Here is a 24,040-nt window from a genome sequence, read left to right as displayed (position 1 = left end):
TGAATAGAATTTAAACTATTGTATGTTTTTTAAGTTGACATTGTAAGTTTGGTTTCTTTTTCCATTAAGTATGGAACCATTAATTGTCATACGATATTGACCAAGTTCGTTCTTTGTCAAATAACAGCTGCTTTTACCGAACTTATTTACGTAAAAAGAGTATACCCACAGACTATTGTGAAATCAGAAATGTAAATACCAGTTACCCAATTATATATTTTCATAATGATCAAGATTCAAGATTTTCACCATTAATAATGGGGCAATATTTTTAAGTAATTGCTACACATAGAAATATAAAGAAAACCACTTGACACAAACATGGTATAACAGTTCACCATTTCTATAATTATACTTCCCCAGTCTCAATTTGTGTGGCACACATTCGGATTTTGAGAGTCAGTTTTTCTTTGACCAATTCTTTCATATGTTTTTTAAATATTCTGAATTGTTAATCATTGTGACTTATATCCAAATATCTAAATTGTATTTCAAAAACTTAAAGATTTCGCGTCCGAAACGGTCAAAACTAATATGTTTGAATCTCGAAATCGAACGGTGCTAAATAAATTGGGACAAATGGAGTAACAAATTCTGAACAAAAAGTGATGTGAAACATTTTTTTTACAAAAATGGTACTACAGATTTTATGTGGTAAAACTGGCAGTATTGGCAAAATATGGCATTTTGTTCAAATGCATCAAGATTTTCTCAGCCATTTGTCTAGTACAAACATCTCCATGTTGAAATGCACTGATAACAGTAGCAGGAAACAACCTGTCCTGTGATATATCTGAAGCAGATTTGTCCCCACCTTTTGAAAGAAACTTCTCAATCAACCAAAATGATTTGTGCCACAAAACATCTTCTCTATGCTCCTTCACCACATTCAGCACATGCTGAACGGTTTGCATCTCAATCAGTAAGTTAACACTCTTGTCCATATCAACTTTATCGTCTAGTAACGTCGATATAGCTGATAATGCTGCTTCAACTACTTCAACATTCTCATGATGCAAGCAAGATAGTAGCCTTTCAATTGCCTTAGCATCAATTAAACAGAAACTGTCTTCAGCAGAACAAACGCCGCGGTGAACTGAGCATAAAGGTACTTTCTCAGACTTAGAATGAAGAGACATACATCTTCTTAGCAGAAAAGATTTAATGGACTTGTTGTTCTTGATTGGTGGTGGTTTTGATAAATTGACTGATTGCTTTGATAAGTTCCCTAGCCCAATCGCGGATAACTTCTGGACCTCATCGCTTGATGTTTTCACGAGTAACTCTGTGAATATGTACGTGAAGTTGAACGTTCTTACTATGTGCAAAATTTGATGATCGTACAGCGTTGTTGTGAATCTGACGAGAATTCCTAGAAGACCATCAAAATATGCACTTGTGTACCTGCTTGTTTTTGTCCCGCTTACATGGATTTTGTTGATTTGTTCTATGATTGTAGGAATTGTGTTTTTATTGACCAATGCTAGGTTGAGTGTCATGTTTTGGTGGGGAAGCTTTGCTAAAAGAGTGGCAGAGACTGCTTGTTTTTCTGTGATTCGAGGATTTTCAACTGGAGCATGAATTAGGCTCTCGGGTTGTCCTTTGGTTTTGCATAATCTGTCTGAAATTGTATGCCCCATGAAAGGAGAGAGAGCGATAAGAAGCTTCAGCGCTACAATGCTAAGTTCTTCATTGGGATTATTTATGAGCTCGATTAGATTGTAGCTCGCATCTGTCTCTTTGATCACAGAAATAATGGTAGATGATGCTTTGGGATACTTCATCAAGCATATTAGGATTCTGACAAGGTGGAAATTCATTTCTTCAGGAGTCGAGTTTTTGATCCTCTGAATGAAGTTGAATATCATGTAGTCCGAAGCCAATGTGTGGCCACGCCCATTAACTTGAAGGTTCTCTAGCTCTAATCCAGACTCGAGCACATTTGCAAGTATACCAGCTGCTTCTTTCTTCGAGTTGATTTGCTCATCGTGAATTGCTTGAGTGAAAATCTCTTCAACCATGATTTGGACAAGGCCAGCTTCCACAAGTGTGTTAGCATTTGAATGGTGAGAGGAGATTTGTTGTAGAGCTCTAAATGCTGCATTCCTTCTCAAGGAATTTCCACTCTCTACCATTTTGATCAAAGAGGGAGAAGCTTTCTCAGCAACGTAGGTTATGCTGTCAAGTCCAAGCACTATTTCCCCGAGGTATCGTGCCATCTCCATTTTCATCTCTTCACTGCCTATATCAAGTTTTTGGTAGTAGAAGTAACAGTCAGTTCCTTGAATTCAGAATTGACACCAAAAAACTCAATTTGGTCTCTACTTTTTGATACCTGTCTTTAGTTCATGTCGTCTCTATTCTAGTATACTTAGTGATTGACCCTTAAAAGAAAAGAATATGTGGTTACCTTCAAGAAGATGATTTAAAAGTGGCTCTAGATATCCATTTTCAGCCATGTGTTTGATGTTGCACGGATATTTCTCCAAGCTTTTCAAGACTTCGTCAGCTTTATCTGCGACAAATGCATCACCGGAATGCCTATATTTGGCTGTTATCAGCATGAGGATGGCTCCAGGAACTTTCCCAATATTATCACACAGAAACTGGGATTTCGAAACCTCAAGCAAAAGGCGTAGTGATGCATGCCTAATAGGTCTGTGATTACTCGTCAGCATCCTTGTGACTGTAGAAATATCGATAATTTGGGCAATTAATTCCTGCATTTGTGAAGTATCTCAACTCAGTACATGTCTACAGGATACTCTAATTCTGTAATTCTTGTTGTATATATACATGAAAAGTAGTGTTAAAAGCAAATGTTGAGTAAACAAATAAAATGTGAAATGTTAGTAGTAGTTGTGTGCCTACTAAAACTTAAAACTTTTCAAGGATAGAAAAAAAAGGCCTATACCTCATCATCATCTTCAGCCAAATGTCGCAACAATTCCAGTGTTGCACATCTTATGCTTCTGCTTCTGTTGTCCAGTAAATTTCCAAGCAGTGGTATTATACCAATGCTACGAACTTGTACCTTATTGTATGGCTTTCTGAGGCAGATGATTTGCAAATTTTCGATTGCTTTGAGTATTATATCCTGTGTGCTACTGGCTGAAGACAAAGCTGCTCTTGCAGCCTTGATTCTTGCTGCTTCATTTCTTTCTTTCCATTCGTCTATCGTTGCTTTCAACGCCACATTAGTGCTCAGATTTGTACTCTTTAGCTTCTGGCCTGACTTTGGACAGGATATTTCTTCGCGGTTATCAAACTTGTTGATCCATTCTGAAATGGCTTCCCTCTCATATGTTACTCCACTTTCTATTGTGACAGGATCCTCCATAATCTTCTTTGTCAACGGACAAAAGAATGTTTCATATAGAGGTTCCACGTACTCAGATTCAGAACGAGCGCTCCAGTTTCCATGATTCTGAAGATTTAAGCTTCTGCTGATACTGCTTCTGGAATTGTCACTTATATAAATATTGGTTGAATCAGCTAACCGAATGTTTTCCATGGAAACTTCAATATCGATTGAGTAAAGATCTGTTTCTGCTGTTTCATTTGTCAAAAATTCCCTTGAAGTTAACATGTGAACTTCAAGCTCGTTTTGGTCTGAAACCAGAATTTTTCTGGCTACAAATGCTGCACCATTCATATCTTTCGAGAGAGACTTAGCTGCGATTTCTGCACATTCTTGTTCTCCATAAATAGAGGATGGTATGAGACTTAATCCTTCCGCGATATGTCTGTTCACAACTTGAAGTTGTTCTATGACAAAAGTTGGTTCAATTAACTGATTCTTCTGCCTATAGTTTTGGCATTTTTTTATAAGCTGATTAGCTAAATGCACACTTTCTAACATAGACTGTAATTTGTCTATCACATTTGATGTTGCATTTGCTCCTATTTGCAACTCCATTATGACTGCAGAAGCGCGGTATAAGTAGCTTCCTATCTCAATGAAATTCTCTTTTTCTATATCTATTGAAACCACTGATTTTGTAAACTCTGAAATATTTACCAATAAAGATTCAGCAAGTAGGCCAACTCTGTCCCTTTCTCCATTGATCTGAAGAAGAAAATGTGACATTGTTTCAGCTAAAATCCGAGCTTAGAGAATTTAACCACACCCTTTTTATAAGTTATAACTAAAGAATTTATTGGAAGGGAGCCTTGGCGTAACCAGTAAAGTTGTTGCCATGTGACCAGGAAGTCACAATCCGCGAAAACATCCTCCTGTAGAAATGGAGGGTAAGGGTGCGTACAATAGACCCTTGTGGTCCGGCCCTTCCCGGACCCCGCGCATAGCGAGAGTGCACCTGGCTGCCCTTTTTTTTGAAAGATTTTCTTGGAGTCATTGGAAAAAAAATTCTCACAAGAATACTTCTAAGCTTGATAAAAGTTGGATGAGAACTAAACAATTGGTTATCAGTGTAATGGACTTCACTATTATCATATACTTATTTAGAATCTCTTACTACTATGTAATCAATCAAACATGAGCGAGAACAATTAAAAGCATCTTGTTTGAATGTGGAAAATTTGCAGGAAAGAAAAGAGAACTTACCTGAATGAAATCAGAGTCTGTACTGCCAGAAATTGCCATCTCCTCAGTGAATTCAGTGTGTTGCAAGTTCTATAACTATATTAATATGGTACTTCTCCAAATCAAGAAGAAGACATTTTAAGGGATGACTTTGAATCAGTCACTTCTAAATCTCCTTGGTACATTTATTCATTTCACTGAGTGTAAATTTGTCTTTCCTGTGGACAATTACTGTATACTAAAATCTTCTGATGTCAATTCGAGGTTTCTTCGCTTATGTAGTTAGTCTGATGAAGCAATCAATAGTCAAAGACTTGGACTTAGTCAGCTGTGCTAAGACAAGATATTATTAACTTTTCCATTGGTTTTAGTTTATTTTATTTTGATATATTTGACTTTAGTATTTGAGCAAGTAGGATCATCAACTTGATCTCAGCACCTTAATATTAACAATTTGTAGCTGTGATGCCCACGACGGAGGGCGGGTCAAGCAGGACTGACAGGATTCTAGGTTGGCAAGCTTATGAAAAAAGTACACATGTCACCGTAGGAGAATCGCACATGGGAGAGGAAAGTGAAGAGCTTTATAAGGCATGACACAAGTTCACATGGTACGCACGTTTTTGGGGCTCGATATGGTGTAGTCCGAAAGACAAATCCGTGCGGGCCTAGGCCCAAAGCGGAGAATGTGTGACATGTGCTTGGGTCATGACAAATATGGTATTAGAGCCGAATCTCCCTCAGTAAGATGGTGGGCAAACCTCAGCGAGGACGCCGAGTCCCGGGGGACGAGGAGGGGGTGAATGTGATTCCAAGGCTGACGAGGGCGGGTAAGCATGATTGACAGACTTCTAGGCTGGCAAGAAGGGGTGCACATATCACCTCAGGCGAATCCCACATTGAAATGGGAGAGTAAAGTGAAGAGTTTTATAAGGCATAAAAGAATTTCACAAGGTACGTGTGCTTTTGGGGCTCGATGTGGCGCAGCCCTGAAGATAAATCCGTGCGGGCTTAAGCCCAAAGCGGACAATACGTTTCATGGACTTGGGTCATGATAGTTGCCCCAAAAAAAGGGGAAAACAAGAAAAGAGAAGAAGAAATTATTAATTGGACTTCATTTTCTATGGAGTTATCATGTAGATATTGAGTGGGTAGAGAGTTGCATCAACTTTGATCAATTCAACTCATAAGATATGATTGATGTGTTATCAATCTCCTGCCTGTTGGCGTGTTTTATTATCTTATAATGGCTGCCACTTTTATTTAGTAGCTTAAATAATTGTTGAGAATGAAATTTTATATCTTAATATCATCAATTTCTTTTCTTTTTAATTATCCTCACTGACTTTATGTCTAGAAGGGGGGATATTAAATTTCAAGTTACAGTTGATCTAGAAGTTTGTGAAAGTTGCTCATTCTAACTCTAGTTACTTCTACTAACCTAAATCGGTAAACGGCTTAACTTATATACGCTAACAATGTAAAAAAGTTTTACGTTATCATGTTTTTATTGGTTATAGCATGTTGTTTATTGCATTTTCGGACGTTACCAAATTATAATCATGGTAGACAATTACCTACGGTTGTAGGTCATTTGCACCGGTGGCGGAGCCACATTGAACCAAGGGGTGTCCAGCGATACCCCTTCGCCGTAAAATTACACTATATTGCTAGATAATTTTTTTATTTTATGTATATTTATTATACATTGACTCCCCTTAATTTTTCGATATATCTAATTATTTATCTTTTGACACCCCTTGATGAAAATTCTGGCTCTACCACTTATTTGCACCCAATGATATATAAAAAACTATGCATTATCAGTGCACAAAAGTTAATCTCGTCAGTAAATAGTACTAGGTCAATGACTTGCCTCATTTAATCATTACTATTTTGTGGTTCATATGAAAATTATCATGATTCGTGTATGAAAATAAATTTCTTTTTTTTAACAAAAAGGTGGCCAAAATGCAAAATCCAGGTAATTGCTACAGTTAATGAGTCCTTTTTTTTTTGGTTGGAAAACAACTATATTATCTGTTTTCACATATAAGAGCATAAGCCTATCACATATAACAAATTCTGAGCTCATCTTTCATTAATCAAAGGATAGTTGGCATGTCCTTGACCATCACAACTTGAACCGTAGTGTTACAAACTAGCATTTCAATTTGCTATTCAGTTGGATTTACAAACTAAAATTTCAATGATTTGCTATTCAGTTTATACGAAACGACTGTTAAATTTCTGTGATAGGCCTAATACCAGTTTTTACCCTCTTCGTCTCAACTTCGATGGCCTCCTCTTTCCATCTGCAGGGCCTCTACTTTCAAATAATCGTCGTTTCATGTTGTCATGGCATAGCTACAAATCTTGTCTAAGTGGTTGGTTTGGCTGTGTTTGCAATTTTGGTAGCCATTTATTGTGATGTATCTACTTTGGTCATAAGAAACATGTATCCGCGGATTTGATCTTTCTTCACTTTTCTCTGTAAATGGTCTGCAACTATCTTGGCTAAGAATCACTTGGTTTGATAGTTAAATCTTTTAGGTAAAACTGCATATACCTTACAAGCTTGAGGCTTGCACTTGGTTTGATAGTTAAATCTTTTAGGTAAAACTGCATATACCTTACAAGCTTGAGGCTTGTAAGATCTCTGTCCACTAGTCATATTGTCCGCTTTGGCCCAAGGCCCTCACGGCTTTAAAATGCGTCACTTGGAACGATACAGAGAAGATTAGCATAGCCCCTACGCAAGGAAGACACGCACAAATCGAGAAATAGCCCAAAGCGGACAATATCACTAGTGGACAGAGATGTTACAAGGCTCCTCTGGTGTGAACTACTAGTGTTTTCGTCTTGTTCTTTTTTCTTATTTAGTAGAATATGGACTATCACTGAATTGAGGGAGAGGGGAAAGAAAAGAGTAGATCTTTGCTTGGCATAAAATGTAATTGTATGAAAAGTGAACAAGAACATATCTCCTTTCTATTAAAACATGAGAACTGTGTTCTTATTACAATAAAGCTCAGGACAAAGCTCAGGACAAAGCTCAGAGGTATAAAAAAATGAGGTGACATTCCACCACAAAACATATATACAACCTACTATGTAAATGGTACAAAAGCAAGTAATAATCAATTTTTATTGAGGAAAAAGGGAAGAAACTATCTTACTGTTCTACTCAGCACTCTGTAGAGCCATCTAGGTCAGTCTTCATTAGTTTGTTTTTCCAGTATTATTGAAGGAAGTTGATGCATTCCATCACAATCATGCCGGTTCCTTGCTCTATGTACACATGCCGGAGGCTTTTTCGCTTTAGCTTACACCTCTAGATGCTTGTACACAAATAATATTTCATCGAAACCAGTTGCCGACTGCTTTCACCCGGTGCAACTTTTTGTAGAGCAGCTTATATTTCCCAATAGCATATAGGCATAGCAGCCCAACTCATACCCAGAAATCCTTCCTTGTCTAACATGAATGGTCAATACCGCCTTCTACACTAGCATATGGCATGGTCATCTAGGCTGAGCAGCCAATGTGTCAGTACAGGCTCGTGTTCCCTCACTTGCAGCGCAATGGATCCAAGCGTTTGAAGTTCCCATGAGTTTCGTCATTATAAGGGACAAAGCAAATACTCGACCACACAAAATCAAAATATAAGACTGCACGACTAGTTGAAAAAGTAGGGAGATTCCAAAACTTCTCTTAAATCGAAATCACCCCGCTCCGGTAAGGGAGGAAATTGCAAGTCAGGGAATGACTGCTGAAAACTCTCCAGTAACTGTTAACAATCAGCAGTGGCGTTAATAATTTGTAACACAATAAACTTTAGCAGCCTTGACTTGAAAAAAAACATGACCAAAATCCAATGCAAATTTGACGAGGATAAGAGAAGCTACAAGCAGGATATATACGTTAAAGTTCCTTTATTTTGAGAATCATGAATGTCTTCAAGGGAAACTTCTGCAAAAGCAGCAGTAAATGATTATCTTTTTCCCCATAAAACTTACATTTTCCAATATGGGTGCGTCGTAGAGTTCAACAAATTTCTCTCTCAAGATTTTGTTCATTTGATCAACATCACAGGCATGTGTCCAGTATGAATCATGCACCCCTGCCACCAATATCGGGTAAAAAGCATTAGCAAGTCTAGTCAGATGCTTATTCACACGGACGCTTGACATTTCATGCGACTGGAACGAAAATAGGCAGCACTACAAACCTGCAAAACTTAAGCCAGATTCTTTGCAGGCAATGGCAGTCATCATCATGTGGGAGCCATCGAGAGAGTGAACGAAATTTGGAGGGAATGCTGTTCTCTGTCGCTTAACCATTACCTGTAATTTATGATAAAGAGCATGAATAACTGATAGCACCACTTGAAACATACAACTTAAAGTCCAAGATATGCAATTCATAGTACAATGATCCAACATCTCCAATTAGTTTCACACTTTCGAACAGTGGTATTGTATGTTGACTCTGTCCATCTTTTAATTGTATACGTCTTTAAACTTTCACCTTCTCCAAGGGATAGTACAAGGAGAAAGTTACATAGAAAGATAATCAATGTGCTATGAACCAAGAATAGCTTCACTAGAATCCAAATTATTGCATCCGGAAAAGTATCATCAATGAAGAAAAAGCAAAAAGGGAAAAGACATGTTTTAATGGATGCAGAGGCAACCTTATCTGTTTCACGCTGTAATGTCAAAATCTGAAGGGAAGTTTTAATCTGCAGAGAGTTCATTGACAAATAGTTAGTGACATTTAAATATGAAATTTTTGTTAGAGACTAGACTGTTCTGAAATTTCATGCAATTTAAGGTTGAATATATCAGGACATTACAAGATGCCTTCCTAATTTGCGGTAAGGTTGCACAACAGGAAGTCCAAGTGGAGTAGTCCATCGTACAGGATGGTTTTCCATGGCTATAATCTGGAGAATGAAGTTTTAACCATTAGTAAAAAAGCAAATTATCCAACATAAAAACTTCAAATCCATCCTAAAGGAAAAAAGCAGTAGCAACATATTCAGGTGATACTGATGTCAGAGTAAAACAGATATGTTATCAGAGCAAGTCGAAGTTAACTGAATTCTACTGAAGAAAGGGGATTTAACTGAACTCATGATGCAGCTTTTAAAAATGTTTGTACTAGCCTGACATTTCTTTTCATTCTTTTACCTTCAAAATCTTCCCCATCTGAAGAGGGTTTTTCTCCCTAAAGTTAAAACTTAAAACAGGAACAACAAAGTACTTTCAAATTCATTGACTAACACCTATGTTGCGCGGGCTCTCGAAAATGTTGCCGCACCCGTGTCGTATCCTCCAAAAATGCACTATTGGAGGATCTGACACACACCTGGCGAGCAGAGGCGGATCTAGGATTTTTATAACATGGGTGCACCACTAAAGAAAGGAGAAAAAAATGTAATAAGTGGGATTTGATCCCTACTCTAGCTAAATAACTCACCATTCAACTAAGTGCACCATTTAGTCTCTTTGGAGAACGGGTGACAGCAGATAATATTAGACCAATTCTAAAAAATATGTACATAAAAATACTTAGTTTGGGGAAAAGACCATGGGTTCACGTGCCCCATTTACTTGCCTATAAATCCGCCCCTGCCGGCGAGATTTTCGGAAAGTCCGAGCAACATAGACTAACACCACATTGAGTGAGGGTAACGCAATACAATTTATTTTTTTTGTCATATACAATTTTAGCCTTTTTTGTTATATACAATTTTAGCCTATGCTACTGCTTTTCACATCCAGTAGAGAAGAGAACTAGCAGAAGCATCAGATAATTTTTTAATTCCCTTTTATTTATTCCTAAAGACCAGTTTATGTACTAATATCACAAGAAGGAAGTCACTGAACTAGGATCAGCGGATAGGCTACAGAGCCAATAAACAAACAAACCACTGACACAAATTATGTATCATACATCAAACTTAAAATTCTGAACAACGGGTTAACTACGCCAACTTTAGTTTAACTCAAAATATAATCAATGTACTAACTACTCAATGTGACAACTGGATAAAAGCAAACCTTTGCACAATCTCCAAGCCAACTCATGATACTTCTAGCAGCTTCAAACATCTCTCCTAAGGCAGTCAAGGTGGTCTGACCATGTGACAAAAGATAATTAGAACAAGTACAAAAGCAGATACAGAACAGCATTGGAAGGTCATACTGCAGAAACATTGATGCTAAATAGACATCAGAAAGTATAGACACGAAATTCAACAGCAATTGCATGGACCTCTAAATGTAATTACACATTTTGCAAACTACTCACTCCATCCCAAAACATTTCCCAATTTGACACCAAAGATCAAGGTTGGTGCCGGCCAAAGCCAAATTCAAGACTTAATGTCAAAAAATGTTTCTCCGAATGGAAAAATGATAAATTAGGAAGAAGTACTATTATGTAGAAGATTTAAAATTTTGTAAGACAGCATAAATTTATCTGAAATGCGTTTTAACCAAAGTTAAATTTGACTGTTGGAGAATGGATGCAAGCCTTATAGGATATGACTTCCTATAAGGCGTTAACATTAACTAGGAGAATATGTTGGACCCCTACATTGACTTTGTGTTTAGTCGGGATAGAATAGAAGAAAAATTGCATCGAGAATCATGAAAAGATGACCCCATATTACTAGTAGATAATATTAAAAGCATAATATTTTTTCCTTCCAAAGAATGTAGGCACACTTTCAGGACTAACCACAAGGAAAGGATTATCCTTTTGAGATATATAGAGAATTTTTTACTACGCCATGCACAACATTTACCATAAATCCACTATATGCATATAGAAAGGCCCAAGCAGATTAAAATAATATAAGTTCATACTTTTGCTGCATAGCAGGCAGCTGCAAACAACTCATTGTCATCTTCAATAACACCACGCTCCTTCAATCTTTTCTTGATTTGGTCGCGAGCACCAATATATGTGACACCGTACACTGATGTCATAACTGTTTGCTTGACCAACTTCCTGTCCACCTGAGTTAGCACATCAAAAGCAATACAATACAGAAGAAATATAATTCAGCATCTATGAGCAATTATTAGAATATAGAAACCAATTATCGAAGTAGGCTCATTGTGTATTACTCCATGACATTCCAAAAAGTTACAATTTTCCATCATGGACAGTATATAAACCAGAAGAATTTAGACACGTCAGAGGCAAACCTGGTTAATTAACAGCCTGGCACGCATCACATTTGGATCATTTGCTGGATCTTTAGCTGCATCTCTCTTCATAATATCAAGAACTCTGGTTAAAGAAAGGAACTTACAATCATGATACAGAAAAGCATAGTGTCCTGTCAAAGGTTGACTCAGAACTAAGATTAATCACAAAGGCATTCCTATCAACCGCCAACCAAGGACAGGGTGATTGTTGTTCCAACCAAGCTGTTTTGGCAACTAAATCCAGAAGCTTTTACATAGGTTACTGAAATAGGAAAGGAGAATCATTTTCATGCAGTACTAGTAATACAATACTGTTACCATTACTACACAAAAAGATCCTCTCTATATATGCAATTTACATCTAATCCTGAGCCCATGAATCACAATTACAACAGCTTACATCTAAGTATTTAGCTATCACTAGTTAGCCTTTGTAGAATGATATCAATCAATAATCTTCTTACGTCAAAGACGAGACACAGTGAATTTTAACAAACATACTTCAGCGTTTTCTACAGCTCGTCTCAGATTGGAATCTCCTAGAACTGAGAGCCACGTTGAAGATTCTAAGATTCATATTACCGACCACAACTTGTTTGGGACTGAGGCATACTTGTTGTGAAGGAGTGAATGCAAAAGAAAGGAAGAAAAGAAAGGACGGAAAGTACGGTTTACGGGTTTAGTGGTCAAATAGTAACTCACCGAGCAGCAATTCCAGAGTAAACATCAGCAGGCTTGTCTCCAGCAACAAGATTGACTGCAGCTGCTCCTAACTGTAAAGTAATCCAGACTGAGTCAAAACTATGCCAACTCAAGCCCAGAGCAGGCATACTTCGCATCAAACAGAGACAGCTTGTTCAGTGAGTCAATCTCACAAAGTCTCAAAGAAGACAACTAAAAAAGACATGCTTTACCTTATCCCTACCAAGGGCAGCATAATGTTGTAGCCCATTGCACGAACCATCCTTCATTAAAAAGTTATAAGCAGACAATCAGATTCAAATTTTAGGTAAAACTTCAAAACATGTCATATGCATGCAACTCAACATTTAGGTAAGGCTCAACATAAAAAACATTTAGGTAAGGCTACCACAGATTAAAATGTATAGTTCAGCCTCATCCTTGTGATTAACCGTTGGCTCTTCAACAATTGTTAATCTTAACAGATGGGGATTTATTTATTCACGAGTTTAATTTTTCTATAGATTTCACGAGAAATATTAGTTATCATGTATTTTTTTACTAACTAAAAACGATTAACTAAATGTATTATTCATAAAGCACGGACACTAAAATCAAATAAAATAGCACGGTTTTTTTCTAAGGTTCTCCTTTTCAACAAAACCACTTAGAAATCTCACCTCTTAGGTGAGATTTCTATTTCACTAAATTAATGAAAAAATAAAGGGATAACCCAGAACAACAAAACGAAAGGAGAGTTTACAGCCTATATCATACAACCATCGACAGTAAGCTAAAACAAATATCACACTGTCGAGCTATGGCTTTGTAAAGTTTACAAACGGTGATTAATAAAAAATTAGTTACCAAAAAAAAAATCACACAGCAGTATGTTGGCAGTTCTACAGCAAGAATCACTTTACTCAAATGTCTTACTGCTTATGTAAACATGCCGAAAATGCAAAAGAAGAGCCAACATATGTAGGTGTCAGTAACTCCAATAATACAGAACTAAAATAAAATTGTCATCGAGCAAAAGCACTATCTGACCTGAATAAATAAGAAAACCATATCACCTCAGTGTTTCAAGGGAATTTAACCAGTTTTCACTGTGAAACTCAATGTGCATAATTCAGCTTCAGAAGCTTTCATTCAGAAAATTAGAACCAGCACAAAATTTCTACAAGTCACAAGTTGGAACTTGTTGCATGTAATTAAAGAGTATTTTGCAAAATCTTAGCCCACGTTTAATATGTTTGCCTAACGGGCACATTAACTCCCATTTTATGTGATAGCATATGAATGCCATGCAATTTAAGATATCAGTTTGATTTATGTACAAGGAAACTATAATTCAAAAGTTAATTATCAAACAAAGATCACACCAAAGGTTAAATTTGGTTGATGGGTTTTTTGTAAGTAATTTGGTTAAAATTTGAATTACCAAAACTTGTGAAAGCTGTATAAATAATCTTATTGATAGAACGGCGTCGTGCCTTTTGGAACTCTCTAAAACAGATTCCAGTCATAGTTTTCAGGCCAAAGCAAGTGAAATGTACTCTAAACAATCAGATTGTAGCAGAATGCCACATGGCTATGGTACCAGTGTTGTCAAAGGCTCTCTTGAGGGGTGCGCTTAAGCCCTAAAGCCAGGTGCAAATTGGGTTTTGAGCTACTCCTTGTTTAAGCAGCACTTGAATGCAGGCACTAAGGTGCTTGACCAAATAAATGCAGGCATTAAGGCATGCACCCCATTGCCCTTGACCTCTGCCTTGAAGAGAGCGACATTAAATAAAAACATTTCACTTAATTCTATGGTTTTCAATTCTTTCGACTGCATAATTGTGGTTTGGGTCAGAGTTATCTTTCTTGCAACACATATATTTCTTCTTTTTTCCAGTGGCGCCTTTATTCATTAAAACCCGTACTTTATTAGCATGTTCCTCTTAAAGCCCCAACAGATTTCAGCATTTTATTTGTTTTGAGATGGATGTGTGGGTGTACCACGATGGATAAGATTAGGAATGAAGCTATTCGGGACAAAGTGGGAGTGGCCTCCGTGGAAGATAAGATGCGGGAGTCGGGGCCGAGATGGTTCGGGCATGTTAAGAGGAGAAGCGTTTATGCTCTTGTTAGGAGGTGTGAGAGGTTGACCATGGCGGGTTCGAGATGAGGTCGAGGCAGACCTAAGAAATGCTGGGGAGAGATGATTAGGCAGGACATGCCGCGGCTTCAGATCACTGAGGACATGACCCTTGATAGGAGGGTGTGGAGGTCGAGGATTAGGGTAGAAGGTTAGCAGGTAGTTGAGAGTTTTCCCCTTTCTTACCATTAGTACTAGTAGCACGCATGTACTTTTATATCTCTCATATTTATATTACACCGCATTGTTTAGTTTGTTTCAGTTATCGTATTCTCCTGTTATTACTATTTTGGTGCTACTCACTATATTCTCCACCTCCTTCTACCCCCCTTTCTTCCTTTCTCTTCTTCTTTCTCTCCCTCTACTTCTTATTCTTCTTCTCCGAGGGTCTATTGGAAACAGTCTCTCTACCTTCACTAGGTAGGGGTAAGGTTTGCGTACACACTACCCTCTCCAAACCCCACATATGGGAATGTACGAGGTATGTTGTTGTTGTTGTTTTATTTGTTTTTTATAACATTAAAGGGCACAGTAGTTATTTGGCACAAAAGAACTAATGGACTATTCCTGCTACCTTGTTTTAAAAAAAAATAAACTAATGGACTATTAGATCTCATGACAGTGAGACCTCAACTATCTAAATGGCACCATTAATTTGAGGGCAGTCACACAAACCGAAGTCAATCAATCCCACTCGTAGAGGCACTCCCCCACCCCCACAAAAGGCTAAGCAATTTTGATCAACCTCTCAAAGTGATTGAGGAAGCCCTAAAACCATGAGAATGACTTCACAGCAATATACCATACAGTCACAAGCTATACACCCTGCATGACCATCTACACTAGTTGTGCGCATCATCTAGAATTAGTAAATCTAGAAAAATCACGCAACACCAAAGAGTTAGCTTTTCTTTCTTGCAGTCCTTTTCATCTAAGGAGCTTTCAATAAGTTCAAACTAAGTGAACATACATTATATACCACAAACATTCTCACATTATCTATTACCTGGTGAATGGGCATATAAGATATAGCGGTCTCTGGAGACGGGCTTCTCAATGCTTCAGCTATATTAATACATGTTGCTAAGCATTGAAAAGGATCTTCCGCCCCCAACCACCACCGCTTTCCTTCCAGTGGCCTTTCTGCAGAGTCAAAAATATCCTCCAGATGGTTTTCACTGAATGCTACACGACCTTCATATGATAACTTATCAACACCACCACCGTATACATTCGCTAGATGTATCTTCAGCCAGCGTAAACCGGACGTTCCAAGTGGGCGCCCCTCCGCGAATTCGAGGATTCCACGGCACAAATCAGAGCCAAGATGGTTCAAATACGGGTGCATAGGGTATGCACGACCACGAAAATCAAGATTATGTGGATAATAAAAACCATCTTCATCCTTCATTTTCCGTGCAACCTGCTCTTCAAAATAAAAGGTCATGGAGTTCTGTTCATCAACATAAGAAAAAAAAGTAAAAGAATTTAAGATGAGGATACAACTTACGGCTAGTTTGAGTTCTATATCACACCGCTGAGAATGCCTCTCGCAGTTCTCTTTTTTCACACCTTTAACTTTCCACTTCCATTTCCTGATTTCTGCTTCATCTTCTGTGTCCGGCGCTTCTGGTAAAGGTACCTGAAATCAACTCACCTCTAAGAAAACATGCATGTAGTTAAACAAACCTCAAGAAGCAAGGGAAAACATAATCTCAACATCATGTAGTGTCGTCACCCACATCTTCCCTGTCAACTAAATCAGCAAGACGGCCTCCACTAGCCCATATTCTGTCTACTATGCCAAGTACCTTTCTATTCACCCTCCATTTGGTATTACCAAGAGTGTCAAGTGCCTGAACCGCCAAAATATAGAAGTGAAAAACGAGGCCTGAATTCTTTTTCTCCATTTGGGGGGGGGGGGGAGGTATGAGATGGAGTTGAGCTCGAAATCTATTGAATACTATGTAGAAGAAACAAAACAGAAAGGGAACATCTGCCTGACAAACCTGGAATACAGGTTCCAATTGCTTCTTTGGAACTCTTTTAACTGCTTCACGCTGCTGTTTTGCTCCATGTGTCCGCATAATGTATGATGGTAAAAATAAGTAACCACCTTTGTCATACCTGCCAGAAAATATGAAACTTTAACCCAATTCATACATGGTGTTGAGACCCAATATTACTAAACCAGGCAACTGATGCTCATATGTGCTCATATTGCCAACCACAGAAAGTCAATACGCCTTATTCACATATCAGTTAAGCTTTATCTGAACACACATCTAACTACCATTGGAGCAAAATTATCATATGAGTCGTTAAAGCTCAACCATATGCTTCAGGAAGAAGCAAATACCAATAACAGATTACACACCAACGGTGGCTCATAGGCACTTCGATCAATAATTCTAGCATTGAGAATAAGTGAGAAATCTCATTCCATAAATTATCTTGAGAATGGACTTGACACACCTCAAAGTTACTAAAATTCCAGCCAACAGGGAACAAAAGCCTTTATTCTTTTTTTGAAAAGAAAACAGAAGCCTTTATTCACTAGGGCAGAAAGGAGAAAATAGAATAGAGTAACCATCTAAACTCAAGTATCTAATATACAGACTGGAAATAAGAAAAGATATACAAACTAACCCTAACCAACTCTGTGGAGGAACCAGCATCGGCATATATGGAATCACCATGTGTCTAGCCTGTTCACGAGCACAAATTTACTGTAATTACAATTCCTCTAAGAAAATTTGATTAACCAGGAGAATCACATTATCACCCAGCAGGCAATGAATACCCACGAAATACTGTACTCACAGTTTTATCAAGGCCTTTACGAACAAGTGGATCACATTGAATCACGCCGTATCTCCTGCTACCTTTCCTGTAATCACAGAAGCCACAAAAAGATATCAACAATGATCTGAGATGTTATCTACAGCAAACCCCTTGTTGAAAAGAGTGGATTTCTTTTCTTCATTTCCTCTACGTCTCAATTGGGGCTACTGAGGGGAAGGGCTTCATCGTATTAAGTTTGTACTCACATTGTTTCTACAGTTTTGAGGGTGTGCACAAATGCTGGCCGAATATCTGGTGGACCATCATCTAACTGATCATTTGGAGGCTGTATATACGCAGTTTCCATTAATATCTGAATCAATCGGCACCCAACCTATAAAAAGGTATTATTTCAGCAAAAGCATCATAAATTATGATAAGTACAACCACAAGGGCAGGCCAATAGAAAGGAAACTTCAATACTAATCTTACTAAGGTGATAAAGGGAAGACTGTTAAAGACAAACCTTGACAAGGTTATCCTGGCCCCAAGGCTTTTCATCATCCTGCTGCTTCACTATCTTTCTAACCTGCCGCAGCTTTTGTTTCTTCATCAAAATTTTTACTTTTTTCCTTAGCCTCTCTCTTTCTTTCATCATATCACCAGGTGTTTCTTCCAAGTCACCACTCAATGCATTGCTTTTCTTGGTCTTCTCCAAAAATCTATGTATTCTGGCCTGAGAAGGAATTGAAAGAGGAGTAAATGAACTAGACAAGCCTGGCTGAACAGCTCTTTTTTTTATATATACTAATATTTAATTAGACATGAGAAACGCTTCTAAACTTCGGCTGACAAATTGAGACAACAAACCAAAAACCATAAAGTTCCCAATAGCCTAAAAGATTCACTTAAAGAAAAAGCCATGATATGATGGCACTATATACAAATAGCCTATTGATATAGCAGAAGAACATACAATACAAGAACTCAGAAGAACAGCACAATGTTTATTAACTTTAGCTGATACTACGGGTCAAGAACCATAATTCTGGGCTCAATGTGATAGATGAAGCAACTTTCTTGTGAATTGGAGAGGCAGTAAATTAGTAAATAAATACAAAGCACTCACAGAGGTCATATGATGAAATAATGGCGCCCTCATTCATTGCCCAAACTCTGAAAGAGGAGGGCACAAAGAATACTAAAGATGACAGACATGTTAGTCTGGAGGAAGCATCTAAAAGATAATCTCTTAGGTGCTTGCAAATAGACTGCACAAGGTACTGGAAGACACTGTCAACTTCACAAAGTGTTTTTGTGCAAAGGAAGAGAAACATGCAGCCTTGGTGGCACGAGCTAGTGGACTCCAAGAGAAAGGATAGCATCCAAGGGATTCTTGGAATTGGAGAAGCTTATGACAGAGTTGTCAAAGCGAAAAGCCCCCAAAAAAGGCCAAAGTTTGTTGGAGCTTTTAAGCGGAAAGCACAATTAAAACATGGGCGAAGAAAAAATAAAAAATAGAAATGTAATGCAAGAACAATAATTTTTTTTGATAAGGTAAATTGTATTAATCAAAAGGGAGAAAAAACTCCCGCATACAAGAAGTATACCAAAAAGTAGAGAATTTACATCAGAACATGATTCTCTACAAAAGACGCCCAATCTTCTACACAAGTAGGGGCTATATGTGTGCACCAAAAAGCGATAAGTGATAAAAGACTATTCTTAAGATGTGAAAAAAGAGACTCAATCCCCTCAAAAACTCTCTTATTTCTCTCTCCCCAGACTCCACGCCTTTTGCTTGCTTCTTCTAAGGAAACCGGCCCAGCTATATAGCATTTCCTTTACAGTGTTTGACATCACCCATTGAACACCAAAAAGATTCAGGATTGCTCTCCACAAACCCCAGGACACAGGGCAATGCAGCAAAAGATGATCAACTTCTTCCCCTGAGCTTTTACACATGTAGCACCAACTAACAAGCGTAATTCTTCTCTATTTTCAGTTGTCAAGATCACTCCCCTCGCTGCTAGCCATGCAAAAAAGCACACTTTCGTGGGCGCCTTAGGAATCTAGATCGATGAGTATGGAAAAGTAGTCTCCTCTCTCACCAACATACTCTGGTAAAAGGACTTTACGGTAAAACAAACCATCGCCACGCAACCCCCATCTCCAAGAATCGCAAGATGGATGGGGCATGTCTTGCCCGTATAGCAGTGCCAACAAATTTTGGAGCTCCGCAATCTCCCAATCTTGCATGTTCCTTCTAAAAGAGAGGTCCCATACTATCCCCTTCATATTCCTTGCGAATTTCAAGGACATAACCTCATCGGTGAAGGTGCACACGCCTTAACACCTTGATGCTAACATTAAAGCGCCAACTAGCGAGGCAAAACGCACAACCTGGGCTTCACTCAGCTTCCAGAATTAAGCGCACCTTAAGTGAGCCTTTAATAATACTAGACAATATCAATTGGAACTTCTTGGCCATTATGATGATGATGACGGGCTTCGAGGAAAATTGGAGGAAGTGGACATTCTTTTGCTTATCCGTCAGTTCCAAACAGTTCCTCCGCTATTACCACAGACCTGAGACAAGGAGACCTACTACCTCGATGCTTTTTATCTTGGTGATAGAGGCATTCGACAAGATGATGGGTCGGGCCATGATGGGGAGATACATAAACAGCTTTAAAGCTAATGTGGGAGGACATGACGGAATCACAATCTTGCACCTATTTTTTGTTGATGACTAGTTTCGTGCAATGCAGATCATACATAGCTACAGTCCCTCAGATAGGTAGTGATATGGTTTAAATATCAAGGTTGACGATCACTTCGAAGAAATGTGAAATCATACGAGTAAACGAGGTGGACAACATTGCACAAATGGCAAGTCACCAATTGCAACATTGGTTCATTGCACTCAACCTAGGTTTGTCGTTATGAGCTTCAAGTAAGGAAGTCACAGCGATAGAAAGAGTGGAGAAAACGAGAAGGTTAGCAGAAGCGATACTTATCGAAAATGAAGTTTTAATCAAGAGCATATCTTTTTTTTTATAAGGTTACCAAGAGCATATCTTGCACATCCAAACTTACTATATGATGTCGAAGAGTCTTCCAAACTTCCGATTGTGGTCACCAGGAAGTCTTGAGTTATATGCTAAAGAAGGAGTGAAGAAGTTCCACTTGGAAGATTGAAAGACAATGACAACCCCAAAGAAGTTTGGAGGACTTGGGCTGAGGGACTTGGGGATTTTCGACAAAGCACTCCCAGGATATAGAGGTTAGGAAATGAAGAAGAATCCCCGTGGAGAATGGTCATAGCTAACAAGCATGACACACAGGAAGAGATTGGAGCATGAATGAGAGCAGTAAACGTTGTACGGATGCAGTTTATGGAGGAGCATCATAAAAGGGTGAGAAAATATTGGCGGGAAAATAACATTTAGAGTTGGTAAACATAGAGTACGCTTTTGGAAGCAAAGACAGTTCTGAGCAACAACTTGCAAAATACTTTTCCCTCAATATACAACATATCGAGCCAAAAGACCATCAATGGCACAGATGTGCAGGTTGCAGCGAGGAGAAATATTTAGGGATTTGGGCTTCAAAAGATACTTGTAGTATTGAGAGTAGTTTGATGACTTTCGAAGAATACTGGAGCTGCTTTATAATCAATGAATGATGCCAACGAAAAAGGACACTTGACATGAACAACAAGAGTATCTTTTCTATGAAATCTTTTTATTGCATGTTCCTCATAAGAGAAGGGGAAGTGGTTTTGCATATCACAAGTTGGATACCGGAGCTCAGGGAATGTGTGTTTCTTCACATGGTTTGTTGAGATTGTCTACCAACCTTGAACCCTTGACCTAGTAGTTTGGAGAGAACTCCCCAACCACTATGAACAAGGATGGCTGGTTCTTCACATGGTTAGGAGCTATGTTGCTCGGACTCTCCAAAAGTGATGTCGCACCCGTGTCGGATCCTCCAAAAATGTACTAAATTTGGAGGATCTGACACGCACCCAACAACATTTTTGAAGAGTCTGATTAACATAGGTTAGGAGTGCTATCCTCGTGGCAAATAATCTGGAGAAGAGGAAACTTTTATATACTAGTTGGTGTTGTATGTGCAAATTGTGGAGATGACGCGAATCATGTGTTGCTCCATTGTCAAGTAGTGAACCACTTACGTGAACACCTTTGAACCTTTTTGGAATTTAATGGGTAGTGCCAAGGAGAGTGAAAGATGTCTAGGCCAGCTGCACCATTAAACAAAGGAATTGGAGTAAGAGAAGAAGGCTTGGGAGATTGGCATGGGCTTTGGTTCCTTGGAGCTAGAGAAATAGGAGAGCTCTTAAGGGTGTTGAAAATACACTTGTGCATATTCTATTTTTGGTCAATTTTTGGAGCACCCATGAAATTTCTGTGAGTATTGATGATTGGGTGCTCTTGTGGGGAGCCATGGTTTCTTGCAGGTTCTACCACCAATGTATACCACTTGTATAGCAAGTTTTCCTCTGAATTTATCAATGAAACTATTGCTTTATCAACAAGAAAGAGATAATTTTGCAGCATCATTTCACCCCTATTGATGCTGCAACATACTACACTTGAATAAAGAAATGAAAAGTTACAGCAACCTCTCCCTAGTTCCATCAGCAAACTTTGGTGAAAAGACTTCCAATAAAGATTAAGCAAGCTATGGCCAGAAAGAAGAAAAAAAAACAAGTTCGCATAATCAATAAAAGACAGTGCAGGACAGCATATCAAATCAACCGGACTATCTAAGCAGCTTTCCCCTCTCCTCTACAGATGTAATCTTTTAATCTCTTTCAGTTAATGTGTTTGTGCTATCGCTCTATTCTCTGTTGACTACCTATCCTTTCTAGATGTGAGGGGAGTGCCTTAGCACATGGTCACCAAAAAATAAGTAACATCCAAACAAATGTACAGGCAGCAATAGTTAGTAGATCATAAACTGCACTTACAAATAAAGAAAACTCTCCATCTAACTACATTGCTCTGTTGGTCGAAGAAAAGGACCCAAAGAAACCTAGAGAGGAAAAAACCAATACAGGAGCGAGCAACCTATATAGGGAGTGTTGGTATCGTCCTCTTCTTTTTTATCTTTGGTCAATATAATGTGCTAGAATCTTATCCAAATACATAAAATTGCATGCAATATACATATTCAAACAAAGCAATAAAATGTAATTTTGCGCGGAGAGACACGAACCTCGTGCTCAATAGCTTCTCCAATGTAGGAAGCAGCTTGTACAACTCTAGCACTACCAGTTCCTCCACCAGTCATTAGCAAACCCATCAACTTGTGCATTGTAATCACAGCCATCATTTCAGCAGGCAATTGATCAAAAAACGGAGCATATGCCCCGCGGTTCTTCCCTTCATCACACAACTTCTGCTCAGCAGCTATAGCATCCCGCAACGGCTCAAACCAACCCAAGAACAACGATTTCATGTAAGGCAAGTTCGGTGCCAGCTTCTGCTCACACATATCCATCAATAGCTCCTGATACTCCTTCGCCGCCTCTTCCCACGCTTCGGTTTCTACTTTTATCTGCCTTCTCCTAAGAAAATTGTACTTCCCAACCCCCATCCCACCTATTGTTTTAGGCTGCTTTGGTTGCAAATTGGCCTTCAAAGCCTCATTTTCTTTGTCCATTTCCTCTATTAATTCTTGAATTTCATCAATATCTTCTTCTGATGTAGACACAATAGCTTCTGCAGCACTACCATAACTCCTTAAACGTCCTAAAGATCCACTACCCCTCTTACCGCAAATGCGAAAATCCCCTTTAACACTTGAAAAGGTTGAATTTTGAGACAAACCCAAGTGAGGATTTTTAGAACTTTCTTCACAAATGCCTTCTAAATGCCTAACTTTTCTACTAATTCTAGAAAATATTGAATTTTGAGACAAACCCAAGTTGGGGTGTGTGGTACTTTCTTCACACAAGCATTGTAAAGGTCTAGTTTTTCCAAAAGAAGAAGAATACTGAGAAAAACCCAATAAAGCTGAATCATGGCTGTTTCTGAATTTTCTTGAATAAGCGTGTTTTGATATATATCTCCACATATTCAGTGGATCTTTTTTATTGGAAAACTGAAGAAAAAAGGTTAGTCGAATTGACTGATAAGTCGAAATAAAGGTGTAGAGAACTGAGTAAAGTGTGAAGATAGCATCAAAAGGTAAACTTGGAGAAGAAACAATGGGGGAAAAGAGAAGAAAGGGAAGGAGGAGGAAGAGGGGGTTGGCAATGGAGGCTGCCTTAAACCCTTCCAAAAACCTATTCTTTCTTTGCTAGGAATTAACTAATCATATTCGGGTTTAAATCGGGTTTTACTTTTACCTTATTGGGTGACCCGTTTGACAGTAACTTTTTTTTACAGTGGTTTCAAGGTATGGGGTAACTTATTTGGCACTCCAAGTGTGCCCTCACGACTAGGGGTGTTCAAAACCGAACCGAAACCGAAAACCGAACCGAAATCGAAATTTAATGGCTTATTGGTATCTGTTTAACGGTTTAACGGACGGGGAACGGATTGAAATATTTTTATTAACGGCTTATCGGTTTGGGGGCGGATTATTCAATTTTCTTAACGGATAATCCGTTAACCCGTTAAGAATATA

General features: G+C 38.4%; 2 protein-coding genes and 1 non-coding gene across 4 annotated transcripts; 1 reads left to right on the top strand and 2 right to left on the bottom strand.

The window, feature by feature from the left end:
- Window positions 1-533: 533 nt before the first annotated feature.
- Window positions 534-4,708, bottom strand: LOC107784817 (putative U-box domain-containing protein 42). The gene is made up of 4 exons (XM_016606000.2): window positions 4,568-4,708; window positions 2,915-4,069; window positions 2,411-2,720; window positions 534-2,242 (listed from the first exon to the last, which is right to left on the bottom strand). The coding sequence occupies exons 1-4, from the start codon at window positions 4,604-4,606 to the stop codon at window positions 648-650; spliced, it is 3,099 nt and encodes a 1,032-aa protein (XP_016461486.1). The 5' UTR covers window positions 4,607-4,708; the 3' UTR covers window positions 534-647.
- A 2,528-nt stretch (window positions 4,709-7,236) lies between these two features.
- LOC142178765 (U6 spliceosomal RNA) lies at window positions 7,237-7,344 on the top strand. The gene has a single exon (XR_012707019.1). It is a non-coding gene; the product is annotated as a U6 spliceosomal RNA (small nuclear RNA).
- A 168-nt stretch (window positions 7,345-7,512) lies between these two features.
- On the bottom strand, window positions 7,513-23,684 carry LOC107784816 (DNA-directed RNA polymerase 1B, mitochondrial). 2 transcript variants are annotated; one of them, NM_001325389.1, is given in 19 exon segments: window positions 7,519-8,336; window positions 8,566-8,669; window positions 8,778-8,892; window positions 9,243-9,290; window positions 9,405-9,494; window positions 10,615-10,689; window positions 11,425-11,577; window positions 11,770-11,854; window positions 12,475-12,545; window positions 12,687-12,737; window positions 15,603-16,019; window positions 16,107-16,238; window positions 16,339-16,452; window positions 16,606-16,723; window positions 17,246-17,304; window positions 17,420-17,486; window positions 17,647-17,774; window positions 17,907-18,116; window positions 22,625-23,678. In NM_001325389.1, coding segments are annotated over 19 exon segments (3,009 nt in total). In that variant the 5' UTR covers window positions 23,486-23,678; the 3' UTR covers window positions 7,519-8,225.
- Between the last annotated feature and the right edge of the window lie 356 nt (window positions 23,685-24,040).

The sequence above is a fragment of the Nicotiana tabacum genome, chromosome 24 (assembly GCF_000715075.1).
Source record: "Nicotiana tabacum cultivar K326 chromosome 24, ASM71507v2, whole genome shotgun sequence".
Taxonomy (NCBI): Eukaryota; Viridiplantae; Streptophyta; class Magnoliopsida; order Solanales; family Solanaceae; genus Nicotiana; species Nicotiana tabacum.
Note: the sequence above shows the minus strand (reverse complement) of the source record. Positions and strands in the feature narration are given on the sequence as shown.